At 38.1% G+C, this 20294-nt stretch overlaps 1 protein-coding gene across 1 annotated transcript; it reads right to left on the bottom strand.

The window, feature by feature from the left end:
• Positions 1-3073: 3073 nt before the first annotated feature.
• Positions 3074-19994, bottom strand: LOC138402204 (synaptic vesicle glycoprotein 2C-like). Its single transcript, XM_069500142.1, has 10 exons — positions 19613-19994; positions 14407-14568; positions 12154-12316; positions 11432-11553; positions 10392-10630; positions 6532-6680; positions 6053-6158; positions 5347-5645; positions 4186-4313; positions 3074-3163 (listed from the first exon to the last, which is right to left on the bottom strand). The coding sequence occupies exons 1-10, from the start codon at positions 19701-19703 to the stop codon at positions 3093-3095; spliced, it is 1530 nt and encodes a 509-aa protein (XP_069356243.1). The 5' UTR covers positions 19704-19994; the 3' UTR covers positions 3074-3092.
• Positions 19995-20294: the final 300 nt, after the last annotated feature.

Genomic DNA, 20294 nt, shown 5'->3' with positions numbered 1-20294 from the left:
GCTTCGAAGAGATTCACGTCGCAACTAACAGAACTTTGGCGAAAAGATACACGTTATATTAAAATACAGGTTTGTTGTTCAAAGCTTTTTAAGGTCCCGCAGTCAAAAAATAAAATCATAAATTTTTATAATATTCTCAAAGTGATAATAAACTACCAAAAAAATTACAAAAATTTTATTCGATCGATAAGTAAAAATGCGTTTGTAATTTCTCCGCGAAACGGTATCCGCCACTTTTTAGGTTCATGGGCTGTCATGACGTCACACGCAGTGGCGTGCATAGGGTTTAAAGCCAGGGTAAGCAGTAGTTAGGTAAGCCAGTCAAAGAATAATGAGCATTGAGCAATTTCAACCGAGTTAACTATTTCTTGGGTAAGCAGCGCTTTTATGCCTCTATGAGTTGCACGCCACTGGTCACACGGATTGGTAAGCAACAACGGTGAAATACATTACATCTATCCATGTGACGTCACAGTCAGAATTAACATAGCGGCTACAGTATCATGCGTTTTGGATATTTGTGAAAAAGATTAAAAAAGTGAAATCTTTCAAATGAATTGCAAAATTCATTAGATAAGTACCTATATAATTTTATAAACTGAAATTAACGTTTTTCGATTGCTTATTGCTAATTACTATCTTTTTTATACATTTTTAGTTAGAATTTTTCTCGCTTGGTTTTTATAGTACCATCATCATCAACCCACAGCGCGCTGGCCCACTACTGAGCACGGACCTCGCATTTCAGAATGAGAATGGCTTAGGCCATAGTCCACCACGCTGGCCAAGTGCGGATTGGCAGACTTCACACAGCTTTGAGAACATTATGGAGATCTCTCAAGCATGCAAGTTTTCTCACGATGTTTTCTTTACCGTTAAAGCAAGAACGCACATAATGCTTGCCTGGGATTGAACCCCGAACCCCTCAAATAGGAGGCCGACGTCTTAACCACTGAGCTATCACCGCTCTCAAGAAACTATGGGTCTCATAAGAAAGCTCAGAGTCACTCAGTGGGAGATGGAGATAGGTATGCTTGGTGTTTCTCTACGTGATCAAATCAGAAATTAGGAGATCTGTAGGAGAACTAGAGTAGACCTGTGAAGCTGAACTGGCAATGGGCATGTCACATAATTCGAAAGGTCGATAGATGTTGGGTTCCAAATTGCTGAAGTGGCGACCTCGCACCTGAAAGCGCAGCGTTATAAGACCCCCCACTAGGTGGACGGATGACATTAAGCGAGTTGTAGAGAACCGCTGGATTCAGGCGGCGTAAAATTGTGGTGTATGGAAGTCTCTATATACATGAGACGTGGACCAGTCCAGTGGTGCACGTCTAACAGTTGATGATGATGACGATGATGAGCGAGAAAAATTTATAACAAAAAAATATTTCTTATTCTAGCACTAGATGATGCCCGCGACTTCGTCCACGTGGATTTAGGTTTTTAAAAAATCCTATGGTCTTATTTTCCGGGATCAAAAGTAGCCTATGTCCTTTCCCGGGATGCAAGCTATCCCTGTACCAAATTTCGTCAAAATCGGTTGAACGGTTGGGCTGCCAAAGGCTAGCAGACAGACAGACAGACACACTTTCGCATTTATAATATTAGTATGGATGACTACGGAACCCTAGAATTTATGTATGGTTACACTGACGACGGCACGAGTTATTTAAAGTAGCACATCGGCAATCGGCACGCGCTGAGATTATTGGCAAAACAACTTCCCTGGCGACTGTGATGACGTAATCATTAATTTTACTCTTCTCTTTTTGGAATCCTGCAGGCGTTATCCTCAGGTACTTAGTTACTAGTTAGGAATCTTACTATGCCATTACACAAATACTTGTGAAGGATCGGAGTGATTATAAGGGGTGAAGGTTGTAATAAAAAAAACCAGCCCAGTGCGAGTCCGACTCGCGCACTCACGGTTTCGTACTACGATCGTTTTTTTCGACAAATTGCACGATAAATAAAAACTAATATGCCTAAAAATAAATAAAAATCTGTTTTAGAATGTACGATTAATGCCCTTTCATGTGATACTTCACTTGGTATAGTAATCTTACTTTGAAAGTTAAAATTAGAATAGAAAATAGCCCTCGCGCTAACCCGGTGCGGAATAGTGCAGGTGACGTGCGGGTGGTCGGGGCGTCCCTTCGCCTCATAACCAGATTGCCATCTCGACCTGTCTCATACTAAGTATATGTATAGTACGTGACAGGTCTAATGGCAGTGGTGAGCGCTGTGGTCTTATTAGTGGGAGGTCCCGGGTTCGATTCCTGGCTGGGTTTGGAATTTTATAATTTCTAAATTTCTGGTCTGGTCTGGTGGGAGGCTTCGGCCGTGGCTAGTTACCACCCTACCGGCAAAGCCGAGCCGCCAAGCGATTTAGCGTTCCGGTACGATACCGTGTAGAAACCAAAGGGGTATGGGTTTACTAAAAACAGCTGCCATACCCCTTCCAGGTTAGCCCGCTATCATCTTAGACTGCATCATCACTTTCCACCAGGTGAGATTGCAGTCAAGGGCTAACTTGTATGTGAATAAAAAAAAAAGGTGGCAATCGGGGTGGAGACGCCCCCACACCCGCACAGCCCCCGCGTGAACCCGGTACGTGCGAGCGCGGGTGACAGGCGAGTGTGCGGGGCGTCCTTCGCGTCATACCCCGATTGCCATCTCGTCCCGTATAATGTATGTACGTATTTGCATATAATATAAGGCAAAGAGTAGGTTAATTAAAACAAATTATTTATTTGTGTAAAAATTATAATACTTTATCAACTAGGTAACTTAAGGCTTTGGCGACAAGGAGATTAGTCAAAATCATTTAGGTGTAAGTCCTATATTAAAATTTCCTATTTTATTCGTTAGATACCTACTTAGCTGCCCCAGCGAACGTTGTTCCGCCTAACAGTCGATTCAAAATTTTAAAATTTTTCTCTCCTTAAGAACCATCCTCGTAGGTACTTCAAGGAATATTATAAAAAAAGAATTAGCGAAATCGGTTCAGCGGTTCTCGAGATTTGCGATGACCAACACATTTGGTGATTCATTTTTATATTATAGAAGAAGATTATCAGTTTTATTTTTTAAAGATGTGTGACGTCATTATGCGTCTTGTCTTTTGATTTCGGCAGCAGCAACGCGAGCGCTGAACAAACTGAAACATAATAATTGGAATGTAAATTCGTACCTTTTAAAGGAGCATACGAATCAGTGGTAGTGTAAGTAGGTACCTTTTATTTGAATAGGTACACTGCCATTAGTTATTACTTATTAGTATATCTACTTATACTACATAGTAATTTATATTAGCAAGATTTGTTTGCTTTTGGTAATAATCGATAAACTCTAAAATACTGAACTGCTTTTAAGTATTCTGTCACCATTAGAAAGCCACTAATTTATCCAGAAGTAACATAGGCTAAATATTATATAGCCTATAATATATGGTAGGTAAGGTAGGTACTTATATAAAATTTCACCGGAGTGAAGCAGGGTGGATCAGCTATATCAAACTTAAGGGACAAAAGATGGTCTACTATTTTGAATTCATTAAAAAATTGGATTTAATTGTTTATATTCAACTATAGTACGCGACAGGTTGAAATGGCAATTGGGGAGGGAACACCCCGCACACCCGCACAGCCCTCGCACTTACCCTGTGCAGGCGAGCGCGGGTGACGTGCGGGTGTGCTGGGCGTCCCGCCCACCTCATATTCCGATTGCCATCTCAACCTATCGCAGAGTAAACCTAACTAGTGGCCACGACTTCGTCCGATTTAGGGTTTAAAGAATGCCGTGGAAACTCTTTGATTTTCCGGAATAAAAAGGTAGGTACCCATGTTAACTTTCCCTTTATTATTTTAATTCCCATTATTATCTTTATAATAATTCCATGTAAAAAATCACGTCGATCCGTTGCTTCGTTGCAGTCTGCCGTTAAGTCAACAAGTTATTTTTGCATTTTTTGTAATACCTATGGGTCGTGATATATAATTTATTTAAAATGGTTGTAAAATGTAAAGGCTCAGAATACATAGTACAGGTAAAGGTACACATAATATATTATAGATAGTATTACTATTAAAGATAGGTATTTTATATGTAGGTACTTTTATACCTACTTATAATATACTATGTATATTTGTTATAAATGTACGATTAGATAGAGGTACGTACATATCAACATCCCTCCGAAGAAATAGAAGGTAGCCTCGCACGCAGCGTTGATCAACAGCCCGGCGACATTCGTGCCCACGATGGAACCTATCCGTCCGACCATCATGGAAAGACTTATGGCCATTCCTCTGCAAGAAAATATTACATTCTACAAGCAATAACTTAGCAATACCCTAGCACTTGGCTGCAGGATCTGCTGGCAAGTGTAGATGCAGCCTAAGGTTAGCGGGGTTACTTAGAAGATGCCTATTACACATCTATTTATATTAAAAGTTTAGGTGAAAACGGCGTTCCATATCCTAGCAGTTCGAATAATTACAGTCTTAAGTCAGCTGTTTGTTAGCGACATTGTAGGAGTTCGATTATCTCCTTTGATGTGCCAAATTAACCGCCACCAGACTGATCGAGACACGCTAAACGACCGAAGTTGTGAATACCGGTGATAATTATAGCAATGATCGTAGGCCGTGGCTACACCTACGCTTAACGGGAAATGCCGAGAAACAACGCGTTTTGGCACTTAATATAGCCGGAACATATGAAAAGCGTATTCATCGTTATCGTAATCGACAACAAATTCTGCCCTTTGATTGGTTGATTTGCTGTTAACATTTTTGCACAGTCAATCAAGTCAATCAATTATTATGAATACCTACGTTTTTCTTACACAATTGGGGGCAGATCAGTCATAAATATGCATAGGTATTATAATGAGCTAACTCAGAAGCCTGCATAACTTTTAAAGAGTAGACTGAAATCGACGACTTTGCTATTGTAAGAATAGTTGGAGTGAAACGTTGAATGTTTTCTAGAAGAGTTGTGTTTGTTGTGTGTATTGCTTGCTTTTCCTGCTTTTTTAAAAGTGAGAGGGCGGGCGGTGCATATTGTATGCAGCACGTTGTACCTCAGAGAGACACAGCGGATTATAGTGAATTAAGCTTGTGGTTCCTTGTATACCTATCATTCATCTATTGTCAGGTCTATTCCACTTTATCATCTGGGTGATCAAAGAGAACTTGAAACGTAAGTCAAATCACTTAAGAATTATATCCTACCTACTTCTAACACAAACTTGATGGTTAATTAAGTAGAAGGGAACATTTATTTTAGTCAACTGCGTCGTTAATGTGGCTGATATGCTTAAAAACAACTAAATCTTACCTCAAATTCGTAGGATAGATCTCCACAGCAAATGCATTTACAGGTCCGACCGCAAGTGCCGTCAGTGGTATCGAGGAGAGCAGTATTGCAAACAGTATGTCTTGGGTGACCACATTGATGAATACACAAAATAAGCCTATTATCAAATAGACTAAGATCACTAGCGTCTTCTTTCCCAGAAATCTGACTGTGCTACTGATTCCAAGAGCGATGAAGGCGCAACAAATATTGGCGATCGCGTTTATCATAAACGTCATGGGAGTGATAGAGTCGTCGCATACTGCTTCTTTCACGGCCGTCTGAAAAGAAAAAGTTGAATAATAAAAAGTGGTTGATAAATATAATCAGATAAGTACATTGTACTTGCTTAAAGTTTAGTTTAAGGCTGTCTGGCATGGGGTTGCCACGACACTAAGTGTCTGGCAATGCATGACGTGGTTTCCAATACTTTTCCGAAGAAAATATAATAAAATCAGACTTTTTACTTTGACGTAAGATTTTTTACAATATTTTAGAGAATTATTACATGTTATCTCCCAAAGTCACGATGATCCAAACAAACATCCAAACAAACGTACCTCCCAGTGTTGGTGACAATACGCAGAGAAACTTTCAGCTTTTATAAAATAACGAAGGTCTGGCACGCGCTGGCTCTCTCTTTATAACGAAAAATTGTAAAGTATGAGTAGTATGAATACCTACCTACCTCGTTTAGTCTTTGGGCAATTACTTCACACGCGGTTAAACCGGCACTGTCTCCTGTCAAGACTCTGTTGAGGACATCTGGTAACCACATATATAAGCCGTTCAAGCTAAAACATTAAAAAAGTTATTTAATTAGCAAAATTAAGTAAGCTCCCTCCTTGATATTACTTATCAAACAAGAAACAACAAAAGTCCGACTGTTCTACTCTTAAAAACTACTAAAATAATATACGATTTCCTTAAAATCATAACCCTTTCATAAAGTGATAAACAAATGCACAAGGTTCAAAGTCAATGTTGGTATTATTTAGATAGTTATTTATTTTAAGGCAGAACATTATAAAAACTGAGCATTGAGCTATTTCATAAAGGTCGTAAGCAGTGATTTGACGCCTATATGGCCTGCACGCTACTATTTCCATACGCGGCTAGTTCCGCAAATTGGTAATGCGAAGTGAGTAAAACTAGAAATTTGCTTACTTGGCAAATAATCCGAAGAATAGGGTTCCGCTTAGAGCCATCCATTTCACATAAGGTGGTTTGAGTAAAGGCACTGTTTGTTTCACTAGAGACTGCGCGAAAGAAGGCTTTTCCTTTTGATCCTGCGCCGGCAATTTCAATCTTCTCACCTGGAAAATTTCAAAAGATCATTATTTTGTTATGTGCAATGTTCGAATTCATTTATGTCATCACTGGCAACACGCACTGTTCGAAGACTGTCTTCAAGAACTGAGGAATTTCAGACGCAAATACATCTTGAAGCTTCCCGAATTTGATTCGGCGAGATATCGTCGTTAACTTTGGGCCTCATAAGAACACTTGGAGTCACTCAGAGGGCGACGGAGAGAGATATTCTTTTCTCTACGAGATCAAATCAGAAATGAGGAGATCCGTAGGTGAACCAGAATAACCAACATAGCTCAGCAGGTTGCGAATCTGAAGTGGCATGGGCAGGGCACATTGTTTGAATAAAAACCGGCCAAGTGCGAGTGAGACTCGCGCACTGTGGGTTCCGTACTACAATCGTATTTTATTGACATTTTGCACGATACATCAAGAACTATTATGCCTAAAAATTAATAAAAATCTGTTTTTCAATGTACAAATAAAGCCCTTTCATATGATACCCCACTTGGTATAGTAATCTTACTTTGAAAGTTGAATATAGCAATATTTGTTTATGACCACAATTTAATTTTTTTTGTGTCAACGCAAATTCACGGTTTTCAGATTTTCCCCCGAATGTCTGCTATAAGACCTACCTACCTGCCAAATTTTATGATTCTAGGTCAACGGGAAGTACCCTGTAGGTTTCTTGACAGACCGACAGACAGACAACAAAGTGATCTTATAAGGGTTCCGTTTGTCCTTTTGAGGTACGAAACCCTAAAAACCGATAGGATTCCTATGGTACTGGAATAGTAATCACGCACCTAAAAACTCAGCGTTGGAAGATCCGCCTCTAGGTGGACGGACGGTATCAAGCGAGTCGCAGGGAGCCGCTGGATTTAGACGGTGCAAGACCGTGGTATGTGGAAGTCCAAAGTTAATGTATCGTAGTATCAAATAAAAAGCTGATTGTGTGCGGAGACTTTAATGTAAATATTTTGGAAAGTAGCCCTTTAAATGGCAAATTATTAAATCTTTTCAAATCCTACAACCTATCCAACATGTTTATGGAGCCTACAAGAATAACTGTAACTAGCGCCACATGTATAGACAATATTTTTACAAATATAAATCCAATTACTAAAACCATAATTAGCAAATTGGATTCGGATCATTGTGGACAGTTGATCCAGTTTGAAAATTTGAAGAAAAAAAATTCTAAACGTAGAATAACCTTTGTACCAGTAACGTCTGACCGAATTGAGAATATGAGACTAAGCCTTATAAAACACCTTCCATTTTTGTCAAATGGGTTTAGTCCTGATGAAATGTATAATACATTTTTTAATATATTCAATACTATATTTAACTCAATATTCACCAGTAAATCGGTCTTGACTACTGATGCAAAAGTTTTTAGTGAATGGGCAACAGTAGAACTACATAAAAGTAGACAAAAACTATATGAATTGTATGCGGAGCGACAATATGATACTGGTGACGAATTCAAGCAGTACGTTCAACTGTTTTCCAAAAAGTTTAAGAGAGATTGCATTGCAGCCAAGTCAAAATATATCCAGGCAAAAATTAAAAACAGCTCCAATGTAGTAAAAACTACCTGGAAAATAGTTAACGAAGAAACAGGAAGAGTGACACATAAAACTTGTAATTTTGAACTAAAATATCATGACAAGTTGATTACGTCAGACCCCGAGGTTGCAACCGTTTTCGAGACCTTCTTTACAGATATTCCTGTTTCTACTACAAAATCATTGAACTCTTCAGCAGCCGCCGCTCTCTCACTATTGGAGGATAACGTGCCTGAATGTAATAAAATGTTTGAATTCAGTCACGTTAGTTGCTCTGACGTTATCAAAGCTTTTAAATTAATTAATAATAAGAAAACAAATGATCTGTGGGGCATTTCCGTTAACGTTGTGAAATCATTAATTGATATTGTTGCACCCGAGTTAGCATTAATATTCAATAATTGTGTTGACTGTGGTGAGTTTCCAGACTTAATGAAACATAGTAAAATAATTCCATTATTTAAATCAGGTAGTACTAGTGACCCCACTAACTTCAGACCGATATCTGTACTACCCACTTTTAGTAAAATCTTTGAAAAAATAATTTTAACTCAACTGCTTAATTTTTTCAACATTAATGATTTATTTCACACCAAACAGTTTGGTTTTACACGGGGTCGCTCAACAACCGATGCTGGTGTTGAGTTAATACTAAATATATTTGAAGCCTGGGAGGAATCACGTGATGCGCTTGGCGTTTTATGTGATTTATCCAAGGCTTTCGACTGCGTTGATCATGAAACATTGGTCGCGAAATTGCACCATTATGGAATTAGGGGTGCAGCATTGGAATTGATGAGTTCTTACCTAAATGATAGAATACAAAGGGTAGACGTGAATGGAAAGCGATCTCCCGGATCCGTTGTAAAAATGGGGGTGCCACAAGGTTCCATCTTATCTTCATCAGTTCCATCTGTTCCTTATTTACATCAATGACCTTCCTTACCTCGCTAAGGACAATTACGGGATAGTCTTGTTTGCTGATGATACATCACTTTTATTTAAAATCAATCGATACTTAACAACTTTTGATGAAGTAAACAATTCTCTCACCAAGTTAGTACAGTGGTTCGAAGCTAATAACCTGCTTCTCAACGGGAAAAAGACAAAGTGTATTAAATTCACTTTACCAAATGTTAAGCAGGTGAAAACCACTGTGCAACTTAATAATGAGGAATTAGATTTAGTGGATACCGCTATTTTTCTTGGAATAACGTTAGATGCAAAACTTCAATGGGGCTCTCATATAAATAACTTATCGAACAGACTTAGTTCTGCCGCATATGCGGTAAAAAAGATTCGCCAGTTGACAGACATAGAAACTGCGAGACTAGTATATTTTAGTTACTTTCACAGCATTATGTCATATGGTATATTATTATGGGGTAATGCTGCTGATATTAATTCTATTTTTGTGCTGCAGAAAAGGGCTGTTCGAGCCATATACAGTATGGGGCCACGAGAGTCGCTGAGAACTAAATTTAGGGAAGTTAAAATTATGACAGTGCATAATCAATATATTTTTGAAAATTTACTGTACGTACATAAAAACATAAATAAATTTAAAAAAAAAAGTGACTGTCATAATATAAATACTAGAAATAAAAATAAACTTGTAATTCCCGCCTCTAGGCTCAGTAAAGTTAGCAATTCATTTGCTCGTAATTCCATACGTTTCTATAATAAGCTTCCAGAAGACATATTGGAGATGTCTCTCAACAAGTTCAAAGTTTTCATAAAACGTAAACTAATTGAAAAATCCTATTACAATGTAAAGGATTATTTAAATGATAAGCAAGCTTGGGAATGAGTTGCTTAACGACTTTGTGATAGTTCTAATAAGTTTCAATAAATTTGTAAAGTGGTGATAATAAAAAGAATACCCGGCTGAGTTTGTTGTGGGCTCTTCTCAGACCTGGGCGCGTTTGGAACCCTCGTAGCTTTAGTTTTAAGTTTGCGTTATAATTATCACCACTATATTATCTTACAAATCTAACACTATACCAGACAATCAATAAGAGTAATTTATTACCTATTTTGAATAAATCATTTGACTTTGACTTTGACTTTGTCCCTACAAGAGACCTATGTACCTAATAAATATATAAGAATAATATCATAAAAAGAATGCCACGTCCTTACAGGATAATTTTCAGCCGGTTGCCGATTATTCCCCGAGTATATTTTCTTCAAGACTTGCAACGACTCGTCGTGTCTGCCCTGCGAGACCAGGTATTTGGGGCTCTCTGGGCCGAAGGACAGCATAGCGGCACTTATGAGGAAAGAGCTAGCGTATACGATAGCGAGCAACCTCCAAGATCGGAACTCGTACAAGCCAAAGTCGACTCGGAAGTCGAGTGGTAATATCGCCCACGCCAACACTAAAAATATGAAAAGATTAAACTAACCTATCAATATGTTACATGAACGTTGCTATCTTTACACGTGGTGACTTTTCACATACAGTCAACGTGCGTTTTACGAGCACACGTTACATACATACATTAACTTTGTAGCTACTTAGTTTGCCAGTGCATGAAAAGATAAACAGGCTTTATTGAATTGCGCTTGCAGCGGTTTTAGTTGCGTCTGACGCCTTTGACCTGCGTCTGACAATGTCTGTATATGCAAAAACACCTTTATATTTAGAGAAAAAGGAATTTGGTATAAGTCTGTCCAATACGAGCCTCCTTGTTTTGCGAATTTCTCTTGGTTTGGTAATACTCGTTTAGATAGAAAATATAATATATTGGTGTCAGGAAAATAAAAGAAATTTGTTGTTGGGTGGGTGATTTAAAGATCTTAATTAGTGTTATGAAGTGAATATGAAGATGTCTGTGGCACCGCACGATTTATTTGAATCGAAAGTCAATTTTACCCTTGTGACGCAGTAGAAAAGTAGATACAGTAGATACCTAAATGCATACACGGACCTTCCATTATTATCGATTGTCGATTTAATTTGGTTTCTTGACAATGCTACATATATATAACGTTGAGATAAAGGAAAACCAACAGTCGTTTTGATCAAGGTTCTAAGTTCAGGATTCCCAGAGATATGCTGGCTCAAATCCAGTCGGTCCCGTAAATACCGACTGGATTTTTCGAAATTCCTACGGGAGCGATACTGCGGGTGGCCGCTAGTTTATTTATTATATAAAAGATAGTTTAGTATAACGTACAAGGTACCAGGGCAGATCCAAATATTTGCATGGCATTGGTGATGGACAGTGTAATATCTCTGTATCTTGCTGGCAATATTTCACCGATGAAAGAGTATGGCACGGCAGCTGCACAAGCTATGCTGAAAAAATCTGATATTTATAAATAGCTAACCCAAATTTTTTTTTTTTTGCTTTACGCTACCCTCTTGCCACTGAGACGTAACCATTAAAGCTAAAGCCAAGACTGCCGCCAAAAAAATATGAGGTATTCTTAACAAAGTAACGCAATACTTCATGTTACACCAACTGATTAACTTATATCAAACTCAAGTCAGGTCGTACTATATAGAGTACAGGCACTTTTATGACGGTTCCGCTCGGTACAAACTAGCAGCTCTAAAATCCAGATACCGTTGATAGTCCAGATAATCGAGCTGAGACTCATGAGTCTCAGCTCGACTATCTTTAAAACTTGAGAATCTCGAGCAACGCCGAGGGTTGGTAGCTTGTCGGGATGTAGAGTTTGTGCTTTGTATCTATACAATGGATATAGTGTATTGTATACACGAGCCTGAGGTAGGTAGCGACTAGCGTCAATGCGGCAGTCAGAAGTATAATAATATTATAGTCTTTGGTCTGACGGCTGACGCGGTCTGGTTTGGACGTGCGCCTGCGTTCAAGCTACTACGTATAGTATAGTGAGCCAGTGAAGCACAGATAACAACAACACATTTTCTTACCATAGGGAAGATAAAAATTTGAAGATTGTAAAACTAATGAGATCAGGCATTAAAGCTGCGAGTACGCCGAATACACCCGCAGCGAGTGAACTGTAAATGATCGTCCACTTTCTCCCGCGAGTGTCCACGAGGTAGCCCCATGGGAATGATGTTAAAACTATACCTGGAATAAGACAACAAACACATGTAAATAGTTTGAAATGAGAATTCAGAACACATACACATGGAATAAACTAGAACAGAATAGCAGTATAAGGGTTCTAGTGGATTAAGTATGTATATTTAGTAGATAAAACAAGCTTGATCTTCCACAAACTCCATGAACACAAGGAACAGCAAAGTTCCTGAAAACGCGGTTATTCCAACGCTTTTAACTTTATCCTGATTGCGCAAAATCAGCCAAGAAATAGAAGGTTTCGTTAATTTATTTGTCACAGGTATTGCACAGTATTGCAGGTGTTCAAAATCGGTTACGCCTACGTCTACTTACACCCGTATTCACAATCTCACAGTGCGCTCGAACGCACAGTGTGTGTTTCACCAATCAGATTGTAGTGTCACGTCAGTTTTCGATATTCTGATTGGTGGAATCCACACTATGCGTTCGAGCACACTGTGCGACCTCATAGTAATGATTGTGAATACAGGTGTTAGCTTCGTCAATCTGCGGCAAATATGGAGACAAGGGCGGATCCAGCTTTGGTGCCAGGGGGGGGTCACATAGTCGTGGTCAAGTCACAACATCTCGACCTCTTGCGACAGGTCGAGTTGGTAATCGAGGTATGACGAGCGGGGGTTGGGGGGGGGGGGGGGACGCCACGCACACCCGCACGCAGGGCCGTCTTTAACCTATTGGAGGCCCTGGGCACATTAGAATAACGGGACCCCTATGATCTTGACAGAGTAGGTACTATTTTCTTGGAATAGGCAAAGAAAGCAGCTAAGTCACGTTCTAGACTTATTATAAATGCGAATGTTTCTATCTATCTGTTATCTTTTTAAAGTCCATATTCTAAATCAAAATTTGGTACTATTCAGAGATAGTTTACACTCGGAATCGGCTTTTTATCCCGGAAAATTAAAGGGTTCTCACGGAAATTAAAAAAAACTAAATCTATGTGGACGAAGTTGCGGGCATCAACCAATATAAAGTAAAAACGCGAGCGAAGCGAGCGCGAAATTTTTCAATTATATTTACGAAAAAATCATAAGGTAGCTACTAATATTATAAATGCGAAAGCGTGTCTATCTACTTATCTGTTACCATTTGACGGTCTATCTTTTTGACCAGGTACTACACAGAGAAAGCTTTCATCCCGGAAACCTGCATACACTTTTTATGAGGAAAATCAAAGAGTTCCTACGGTTTTTTGAAAACCTAAATCAATGCGGACAAGGTTGCGGGCGGGCAACATCTAATACAGAGCAAAAGCGCGAGCGAAGCGAGCGCGAAATTTTCTGTCTGTCTATCATCTTGTTAGGTACTTTTTCACGGCCAAATGTAGGTAGGTAGGTACTACTCAGTGATAGCTTGCATCTCGGAAGGGATCTTTAATCGTAATGAACAGAACGTGCGAGCGAAGCGAGCGCAAAATTTATGACATTATTTACAAAAAAGAAAAGATAAATGTCAGCAATATTGTATTACGATATAGATAAATGCCAGAATTGCTGATCTGGCAGGGACTACTGGGCCCCAATCAATCGTGGGCCCTGGGCAAGTGCCGTGTGATGTTCTTCAATTATTGAAGAACGTCACACGAAATGTGACATCTCGATGAAAGGTAGCGGTGGCGCGGTAAAATTCAAATTTTGAATGCGTTTGTTCGCAAGAACATAATGTTTTTGCCATCATACAAAATATTATATTAAATTGAAGGAACTTACATAAAATCTAGGTATATAAAAATATAAAAAACATTATGTTTAACAATTTTAATTAGTGGTCCACCTAGGTTCTGGACGCAGCCCAGGGGGGGGTCATGACCCCCATGACCCCCCCCCCCCCCTGGATCCGCCCTTGTATGGAGAGGGAAGTGGGATGGGAATTACAGTGAATCTCGAGTGTAGGTACGTACGTGTAGATATTATACGTGCGAACACAACCTATAGGTCAGTTCTTTTACAATCGGCGAAACGCTTCCAGCAGCATTCAGAGTGTGATTTGCCCAGATTTGCCTCAGTTTGCTTTTGCATTAAGTATAAAGAGTAAACGAAAAAGAGTAAAAGGGGGTTATTATCAATTTATCATACCGATGTAAGGAATGGACCCAATGAATCCGCGCTGCGCGTCCGTCATCTGGAGATCACATTTAGCGGCGGGCAGCACGAATGAGTACCCCGCCGGTTCGATAATTACGGAGATCAGGAACATGGCCAGTGTAAGACTGTATTTTATGTTGTACCAGCCGAGACCTAGAAAAAATATATTATTTAAAAAAAATGTTTTGTGAAAAAATAATATAAATGACCATGAATAATGTACAGATTTGCCTTTTTTTCAAAACCTAATAAGCATATTATAATCTATCAACGCACATCTTAAACTACTGGACGTATCGGGCTGAGCTATTATGACGTAGACATCCGCTAAGAAAGGCTCAACCCCTAACGGCGGTTACGCACTCATCCGATCCAAGTGCGTGAGAATACGTTTCGTAGTTGTCATAGAACTATTTGTATGGTACCTAGCTTATGAAATATGACGTAGATATTTTTTATATCCGTATGTTGTCCACGCGGATGAAGTCGCGGGAATAAGCTAGTTCTAGATTATTTTATTTTATTTTCTGTAAGACGAAAAATTGCAAGTCACGTCTTTTTACATAAATATGATGTAAGAATTTTCGTGGTTTAATGAGATAATTTATCTTATCTATATTATTATGATGTAGGCGAATATTCAAAAATACATATTTACAAATCAGATAAGCATCATAATATAGGTACGTACCTACATAATATCTTATTCAGAAAGTCACTTTGTTTCAGAATTTAGGTACAGTACCGGGCAGGAAATATTGTACATCGACTAGAAAGAGATAGCGGTTTTGTATACCTATAGAAGCGGTAACAGTCCAGTGATCGGCCTATTCGAGGGATCCAGATTTCAGTCCCGGTCACGCCCTTCTCTTCTAACATATTATACGTTTTAAACAATTAAAATATACTATATATATTTGCTTACTATAAAATGAAGAAAAAAATCGTGAGGAAATCTGCACGCTGAGTTCTCCATATTTAAATTTTAAACGTGTGTCGTCTGCCAATTCACACTTGGCCAACATGGTGGACTAAATCCTTTTTATTTTGAGAGGAGAGCGTCGGCGACGGATACGTGACGATGACGAGGTATTACTTAAATAATAACGTACGTTACGATACTTAACTTAAGTGTATGTAGTACTTATTACCGATACGGGCCTCATATTTTTCAAACTTAGATACTTAATAATAAATACCTACCTACATTAGAACTGTTATTCTTTGTTTTGTGATAGGTACTTTTACTTATTTGTAGGTACATACTACAGGTACATTTAAATAATACATATTATACAATAATAATGTACAAGAACTAAGAAATTGGATCACAATCACATGTTGACTTTACTGAGCTCGAGATAAATTTATGTTTATACAATTTAGGTACGATTATATAATATAAAATAGCGCAGCGTAGAGGTACTGATTTGCTGTTTGCTATGTGATATGATTTGTCTTGAATTTAATCTTGAATTAACTGCATGGTTAGTTACGTAAAAACATGTTTAACTGCTATTAATTATTATAATACAACTACCACTGTATTTCCTACTCCGTCATAGCTACCCATATTATAAATAAGCGAAAGTGTTTGTTTGTTCGTCCTTCAATCGCGCCGCAACGAGCAACAGACCGACGTGATTTTCTGCATGGGTGTGATAAGAACGTGGAGAATAAATAACGTAGGCTTGGTACTATTATCTCGGAAAATCAGAGAGTCCCCACGGGATTTTTGAAAACCTATATCCACATGGATGAAGTCATCATCAGCGGCATCCGCTAGTCAGCTAGTCCATACTTAAGTACCTACTTAATATTATAAATGGGAAGGTGTCTCTGTCTGTGTGTCACCTTTTCGCGACCTATCAGTTTAACCGATATCGACGAAGTTTGGTACAGAGATAACTTGCATGCATCCTGAAAAAATCAAAGTTCCTACGGGATATTTATAAACCTGAATCCACGCAGATGAAGTCGTGGGCATCAGCTTGTACATATAGTTTATATAGTAGGTACAAAGCTTCATAGGCTTTAAAAACTTTAATGCGTGTAGGGTCAAGTAAAGCCATGGTAGATTTTTTTAGTCTACCCAGTAGAGGTACCTATACCTACCTACTTACTCACTACAGTCTCTAATGCGGTGAGAGTGACAAATGTGCAGTCAGATGAAAGCGGGCTAACCGAGTTTTTCCCGTACTGGAACGCTAAATCCGCTTGATGGCAAAGCTTTATCGATACAATGGTAACTAGCCACAGGCCACAGCTGAAGCTCCTCATAAAACCAGAACCAACCCAATTTAGAAATTAAATATTTTCTAAATAAGCCAGCCCAGGATTCGAGCTCGGGATCCCCCACTTATAAAAACACAGCGCACAGCACTGCGTCAAGGAGATCGTCAGGCACCTACCTACTTTTACCACAGAAGATATAATAGTACCTACTGACGCTGCCGGCGTAGCGCGATTGTAGTTATGTACTATTAGAATGAAAACCACTTTGATATACTTTAGTAGGCTATTATTCGCTGTTTCTTATTTTAATTAATTTACAAGTCGGTACAATGAACCATTCCTATTCCAAGCGTCACCATAGAGTCTAGAGCCTAGTCAAAACCATCGACCCCCGCGAATGTCAGAGCGTGTTAGGCCGTGTCCAGACTTCCAGCAGTCCATCTAACACACTATCAGCAATCGACCTAACAGTACTTACTTATGTCTCGCAAGTACCAAGAGTGAGACAGGCCTGCTTTTACTTCATACATTCTTATAGGTGTATGTAAGTATTTTATCATGAACGAAATTAGAAGAAAGTTGATAAGTGCATTATTCAAAAGGATTAGCTGATTAAATATAAATAGAGCAGATAATAATATAACAATCAGTACAAATCAAGGTCAACTCAAAGAAATTGCGATGTTTTAAAACCTTTATAAGTACCTATATTATGCATAAAAGTATGCTCATACTTACCAGGCATATACCTATTTGCGTTATCTTCGTAAATAAACCAATTATACAAAAAAAAATGCGTTCATTCAAGAAAAGAAGATTTCTGTTATCATGAGCTGGTATGAAACATCAATCTACACTAATATTATAAAGAGGAAAACTTTGTTTGTTTGTACTGAATAGGCTCAAAAACTACTGGACCGATTTTAAAAATTCTTTCACCATTCGAAAGCTACATTATCCATGAGTAACATAGGCTATATTTTATTTTGGAAAAAAATAGGGTTCCGTAAGATATTTGGGTTTTTCGGACACAAGGTGTAAAAAATCAACCAGAAAAGTTACTTATTTTGCGTACGCTGCCTAAACTATAAAAGATAGAACCATAAAATGTTCTAATTAATTGTAGATCTTATAAATATCTACAAAAAAGTCCGCGACACACTATACCCATCTATGTCGAGTGAGGCACAGCAACCATTTTTTTATTTAAAAATCTTGAATTTTTTTTGGACTACATTTAAACGCGTTTATTTTACTCATGCTATTAATCCTTATCAAAATAAATGATTTCATCACTAAGAACAGTTTATGGAGATAATATTTGGTCTTTGAATGATTAAAATTGGACGTTTGGTTTTGAAGTTATGGCGAAATTAAAATATTACGATTTCTGCTGCACGGCCCGTTGTATTATCTACACTAATATTATAAAGAGGAAAACTTTGTTTGTTTGTTTGTTTGTTTGTTTGTTTGTTTGTTTGTTTGTTTGTACTGAATAGGCTCAAAAACTACTAGACCGATTTTAAAAATTCTTTCACCATTCGAAAGCTACATTATCCACGAGTAACATAGGCTATATTTTATTTTGGAAAAAAATAGGGTTCCGTAAGATATTTGGGTTTTTCGGACACAAGGTGTAAAAAATCAACCAGAAAAGTTACTTATTTTGCGTACGCTGCCTAAACTATAAAAGATAGAACCATAAAATGTTCTAATTAATTGTAGATCTTATAAATATCTACAAAAAAGTCCGCGACACACTATACCCATCTATGTCGAGTGAGGCACAGCAACCATTTTTTTATTTAAAAATCTTGAATTTTTTTTGGACTACATTTAAACGCGTTTATTTTACTCATGCTATTAATCCTTATCAAAATAAATGATTTCATCACTAAGAACAGTTTATGGAGATAATATTTGGTCTTTGAATGATTAAAATTGGACGTTTAGTTTTGAAGTTATGGCGAAATTAAAATATTACGATTTCTGCTGCACGGCCCGTTGTATTATATAAAGAGGTAATTGTCGTTAAGTTTGTTTGTAGGGGGTAATCTTTAGAATTACTGAAAAGATTTTAAAAATTCTTTCACCAGTAGAAAGCTACATTATTCCTGAGTGACATAGGCTATACGGGATCTTTAAAAACCTAAATCTACGCGGGCGAAGCCGCGGGGATCAGCTAGTGGAGAATAATTTAGGTCTCGCGTAGGTAAATTGCATTGCAACGTTCTCTATGCCAGGTAACAGCTAGTTTTTAGGGTTCCATACCCAAAGGGTAAAACGAGAGCCTATTACTATGACTCCGCTGTCCGTCCATCTGTCTGTCCGTCTGTCACCAGGCTGTATCTCATAAACCGTGATAGTTAGACTGTTGAAAATTTCACAGGTGATGTAGGTATTTTGTTGCCGCTATAACAATAAATACTAAAAAGCAGAATAAAATAAATATTTATGGGGGCTCCCGTACAACGGTAGGTACGGTATCTTTCGTGCGCGAGTCTGACTCGCACTTGGCCGGTTTTATCTTTTGATAATATAATCAACTAGATTATGCCCGCGACTTCGTCCGCGTGGATTTAGGTTTTTGAAAATCCCGTGGGAACTCTTCGATTTTCCGGGATAAAAAGTAGCCTATGTCCTTTCCCGGGATGCAAACTATCGCTGTACCAAATTTCGTCAAAATCGGTTGAACGGATGGGCCGTGAACGGCTAGCAGACAGACAGACAGACGGACAGATAGACAGACGGACAGATAGACAGACACACTTTCGCATTTATAATATTAGTATGGAAGTATGGATTAACAAACACCTACCTAATAATTAATTGATTAATTGTTTATTAATTTCATTATTGTTCAAGTCTGTACCAGTAACACGATAATGTTATCGTGCAAAAAGAAACTGACTCACGGAATAAATTATTATTTAACAAAAATCGTACTATCATTTTAGCTTACCTGCCACATTAAGTGCTTGCTCCAAATCCACTTCATTATTTCCAATTTCATCAATTGTTTTTGACACTGTATTTATAATTTTAGTCACCATTGTACTTACGATATCACATTAAAAGTTTTTTTTACAACGTCACTCACAAATTATTCATTCGAAGATAACAAACAGTTTGCTCTTAATGTTCTTTATATCTTACTTAGTGTACTGATGTAGAACTCATTGGTACTGATAGATTAAATTAAATCGTACTTAATTAGGGATCGCTTATATCTTTATTGACGATTAAAAAAGATATAAGACATTTATTTATACAAGTAAAGTATTATTATATGCAAGCCATTTATCAGTTAGTTAAGTGCATGTATTGCTTCGACTAGCTTCAAGTCGCAACTAACAGGATTTTATATTGGCGAAAAGGTTTTAATTAAATACAGGCTTAGGTACACTTCAGAACTTTGTCGGGATCTGTAGTCATCATGACTGTTAAAAAGCTCTGTGTATATTATATTACTAGCTTACTCCCGCGAGTTCGTCCGCGTAGACTACACAAATTTCAATTTTCAATGGTTGTATTTTCAAAAATCCTTTCTTAGCTATCTGCATGCAGCATGCCAAATTTCAGCCCGATCCGTCCTGTAGATTGAGCTGTGCGTTGAATCGATCAGTCAGTCAGTCAGTCACCTT

The sequence above is a fragment of the Maniola hyperantus genome, chromosome 8 (assembly GCF_902806685.2).
Source record: "Maniola hyperantus chromosome 8, iAphHyp1.2, whole genome shotgun sequence".
Lineage (NCBI taxonomy): Eukaryota > Metazoa > Arthropoda > Insecta > Lepidoptera > Nymphalidae > Maniola > Maniola hyperantus.
Note: the sequence above shows the minus strand (reverse complement) of the source record. Positions and strands in the feature narration are given on the sequence as shown.

What these genes read in the sequence shown, in the direction of transcription:
- LOC138402204 (XM_069500142.1), bottom strand. Translation starts at nt 19,703, where the DNA reads ATGGTGACTAAAATTATAAATACAGTGTCAAAAACAATTGATGAAATT. An exon ending in TTCTTCGGATTATTTGCCAA is followed by an intron (nt 6,159 to 6,531) that starts GTAAGCAAATTT and finishes TTAATGTTTTAG; the next exon opens with CTTGAACGGCTTATATATGT. An exon ending in ATCTATCCTACGAATTTGAG is followed by an intron (nt 4,314 to 5,346) that starts GTAAGATTTAGT and finishes ATTTTCTTGCAG; the next exon opens with AGGAATGGCCATAAGTCTTT.